Source organism: Acipenser ruthenus, chromosome 6 (genome assembly GCF_902713425.1).
Source record: "Acipenser ruthenus chromosome 6, fAciRut3.2 maternal haplotype, whole genome shotgun sequence".
Lineage (NCBI taxonomy): Eukaryota > Metazoa > Chordata > Actinopteri > Acipenseriformes > Acipenseridae > Acipenser > Acipenser ruthenus.
The window spans coordinates 27,538,897-27,543,197 of record NC_081194.1 but is presented as its reverse complement, the minus strand read 5'-3'; the positions used below and the strand labels follow the sequence as shown (position 1 = coordinate 27,543,197).

Here is a 4,301-nt window from a genome sequence, read left to right as displayed (position 1 = left end):
CATGGATAGTAAATGAGTATACATATAGGTTGTAGTTACGTTGTCATATTTGCTGTGTTTTATTTGTTATACAATAATACATAAATAAAATAATTATATATATATATATATGTGTGTGTGTGTCTGTGTGTATATTAACAATTACCGTTTTGACGGCGGATTGCGGTATCAGTATCTACATTTAAATCCCATTCATAATTTTTGTGGGTGTTGCCATCTTTCTGTTGAGCAGCTCACCAGCTCTGAGAGTCGGTGAGTTCGTTGAATTAGCATTGAGCCAATGCTGCACGTCACTAGCTCTCAACGATGAGTTTAGGAACGATTTTGAGAGTTGTTGCTTCTCAATGTTGGCTTCCTGTAGTTATCTCTTGGTCTATTGGAATAACTGCTGGACTTTCCTCAGGGGTGTATTTTTTTTCTCTCTCTCGGACTTGATCCACATGGCGTCTCACTATTTGTCCATTTCCTAATTTAGCAGTATATGAAACAGGACCTGTTGAATCTTGCACGATCGCTGAAATCCACCTTTCCCCTGGTCCAAAGTTCCTGACATAAACCAGATCTCCTCGCTCAAATGTTCTGAGCTTGGCATGTTTGTCATGTCTTTCTTTGACTCGCAGTTGTCTCTTCTGAATTTTCCTTTTTAAGTCAGGCTGTAGAAGATCCAGTGTAGATCGTAATTTTCTTCCCATGAGCATTTCGGCCGGAGACAAGCCTGTTGTTGATTGTGGTGTAATCCTGTAACTAAACAACGCTCTGGCCAATTTTACTTCCACAGTGTTTCCTGGTGTTTTCTTCAAATATTCTTTCACAGTTTGCACAGCCCTCTCTGCTAAACCATTAGATGCGGGATGGTAAGGCGCTGTTGTTACATGGCTAATGCCATTTGCTTTCATAAAGCCTTGAAACTCTGAACTGAGGAAAGCAGTGCCATTGTCCGACACTATGGTTTCTGGTAATCCATGTGTACTGAAGCTGTGACGAAGTTTCTCTATTGTTGCTGAAGCTGTCGATGTATTGGAAGGGTAAACATCTATCCATTTTGAATGTGCGTCTATTATCACTAGGAACATTTTTCCTAGGAATGGGCCTGCATAATCGATATGTAGTCTTCTCCATGGTTTATCGGGCCACTCCCAAGGATGCAGTGGTGCTTGAGCTGGAGCTTTCTGGTGTATTTGGCATGTTTCACAAGTTTTGATTTGCATTTCAATGTCTTCGTCTATTTTTGGCCACCAAACGTAGCTTCGAGCTAGACCTTTCATGCGTGTAGACCCAGGGTGAGCCTGGTGTAACTGATTCAAGATTTGCACTCGGCCTGGTTTTGGTATAACCATCCTGGCTGCCCAGAGTATGCAACCATCTAGTACGCTCAATTCGTCTTTTCTGGAAAAGAAGGGCCTCATCTCTGTTTCATGTACTCGTGCCGGCCAACCTCTGAGCACATATTCTCGTACTCTCGCCAGCACTGGGTCCTTCCCTATCCACGCCCTAATTTGTGATGCAGTTACCGGGGGCATGTCCAAGTGGTCCATCAATAATACTCTGTCTTCAGTCCTTCCTGCTGGTGGGCTTTCTGGCAACGGAAGGCGACTAAAAGCATCTGCATTACCATGATCTTTTCCGGGCTTATACTGAATTGTATATTCGTATGCTCTTAAGGTTACTGCCCATCTCTGGATTCTGGGTGATGCCATCTGTGGAACAGCTTTCATCTCATTTAATAGGGTGATCAATGGCTTATGGTCTGTACAGATTGTAAAATGTCGACCATATATGTAATTGTGGAACTTTTGTACTCCAAATATCACTCCTAAACCTTCTTTGTCCAGCTGAGAGTAATTCTTTTCTGCCTCTGTCAATGTTCTGGATACAAATCCAATTGGTTTTTCTACCCCCTCAGGCATACGGTGCGACAGAACAGCCCCTACTCCATATGGTGAAGCATCGCAGGACAAGATCAGCTCTTTAGTTGCATCATAGTGGACTAGCACATCCGATGACTGTAACAGTTTCTTTGATGCTTCAAAGGCTTCTTGTTGTTTAGCTCCCCACATCCATTTCACATCTTTGCGTAACAGTACATATAGGGCTGTCAACAGTGTTGATACCCTGGGAAGGAATTTATTATAATAATTCAATAGTCCCAGATATGCTTTTAATTCTGTTACATTCTTAGGAGCTGGGGCCTGTTGTATTGCCCTGACTTTGTCTTGCACCGGGTGCAAACCTGTGGCATCTATTTTGTGTCCTAGAAATACCACTTCTTTCTCGAGGAAAGTACACTTACTCCGTTTAAGGCGCAGACCTGCAGCTTCCAGCCTGCTTAACACTGTTGTCAAACTCTGGAGGTGTTCCTTTTCTGTGCTTCCTGTGACCAAGATATCATCTAGGTATATGGCCACGTTAGGGATCCCCTGCAACAACCCCTCCATAGTCCTCTGGAATATAGCAGGTGCTGAAGAAACACCAAAGGGAAGCCGATTATATCTAAACAGTCCTTTATGGGTATTTATGGTCACATACTCCTTGGACCCCTCATCTAATACAACCTGTTGGTATGCATGACTCATGTCTAGTTTAGTGAATCTCTCTCCCCCTGCCAGGATGGCAAATAAATCCTCAATCTTGGGGATTGGATACTGCTCCAGTTTGGACACTCTATTTACAGTGAGTTTATAATCCCCACAAATACGCACAGATCCATCCGGTTTCAAGACAGGTACAATAGGCGCTGCCCAGTTTGAAAACTGCACAGGTTCTATAATCTTCTCCTTTGACAGTCGTTCCAGCTCCGCTTCCACTTTAGGCTTCATGGCATAGGGGACTGATCTGGGTTTGAAAAATCGGGGGTTGGTGTTGCTGTCAACGTATATTTTTGCTTTTGCTCCCTGTAAGGTGCCCAGTTCCTCTTTAAACACAGTTCCATGCACTTCTAACACATCACATAGCCTCTGACAGCTTGTTTGTGTCAATTGATGTAACACTCTCCAATCCATTTCTAACTTTGAAAGCCACCCTCTGCCTAGTAAATTTGGCCCTGAAGTAGCCACCACCACTAATGGTAATTTGTTGACTTTTTCTTTGTATGTCACTGTCACTACAGCTGCTCCTAAAGTATCCACCAGCTGGCCTGTGTATGTTTTTAATTTAATTGTGCACTTTCCTAATGCCGGTGCTTGTTTGTTGTTCCATAATTTAGAATAAGCTGCTTGGCTCATTATGGTAACACTACAGCCAGTATCCACTTCAAATTCTACATGCTTTCCATTTACATCAAGCTTCATGGTAAAGGGATCTACTTTTGGAATATCCATGTTCACTATACTGTAGATTGTGTACATCTCTTCTGTTTCTTTGTTTGTTCCTGTATCGCCCCCTTCTGCTATGTGAAGAGCACTGCGGGTGTCATTAGAAGTAAATTGACGTTTCCCTTTCCCACTTGGAGACGTGTCTTGGCTTCCTCTTGCTTTGTTTCTGCAAGCTCTGCTAATATGGCCTTTAATGCCACAATTATAGCACGTTTCTAACTTAAATCTACACTCGTTTGAGTTATGCAGACCTCCACATCGATAACAATTAGTGCGCGCTGGCATTTTATACTGCCGCCTGCTAGTAAACACTTTGTTTACAGTAGACTGTGCTTGCTCTTGTTGCGCGCTGACACCTGTGTCGGTTGTATCTTTAAACTGTGACTGTAAGTCCTTTACATTTTTGTTTGCAGACTCCATAGCTTGGGCAATGTTTAAGGCAGAAATAAATGTTAACTGCGATTCAGACAGCAGTCTTCTCTGTATTGCGTTCTCATTTATGCCACAGACAAGTCTATCTCGTAACATTTGACTCAGTGCATCACCATAGTTACAGTCTTTAGCTAGCTTTCTTAATTCAGCTACGTAATCTCCCACAGTCTCATCAGTTTTCCTGTTCCTGGAATTAAATTTAAATCTTTCGACAATTTCACTTGGTTTGGGATTATAGTGGTTTTGTAGCAATTTGACTAAATCTTCAAACGATTTGTCTCCCGGTTTCTCAGGACTCAGTAGATTCCGTATTAAACTGTAGGTCTGTGCCCCCACGCCACTCAGTAGAATCGCTCTCTTTTTATCAGCAGCGTCAATGTCATTTGCAGTGAAAAAATTAGTTAATATCTCGCAATATTCTTCCCAAGTCTGAGAGTTAGCATCAAACGGAGAAACTGACCCCACTGTGCCTGACATTTTTCTTGGATTAGTTTATTCCAGCGTTTTATAATTAAGTAGTTTGCTTCTGTTATATATCTTTATTTACCTTGAAAATCT

At 42.2% G+C, this 4,301-nt stretch overlaps 1 protein-coding gene across 1 annotated transcript; it reads right to left on the bottom strand.

Annotated features, from left to right (window-relative positions):
• Positions 1-341: 341 nt before the first annotated feature.
• LOC131737398 (uncharacterized protein K02A2.6-like) lies at positions 342-3,047 on the bottom strand. The gene has a single exon (XM_059025948.1). It carries the CDS (start codon positions 2,997-2,999, stop codon positions 342-344), a length of 2,658 nt encoding a protein of 885 aa, XP_058881931.1. The 5' UTR covers positions 3,000-3,047.
• Between the last annotated feature and the right edge of the window lie 1,254 nt (positions 3,048-4,301).

Bases quoted from the DNA above. Each gene is read 5' to 3' on its own strand.
- LOC131737398 (XM_059025948.1), bottom strand. From the start codon at position 2,999: ATGGATTGGAGAGTGTTACATCAATTGACACAAACAAGCTGTCAGAGG.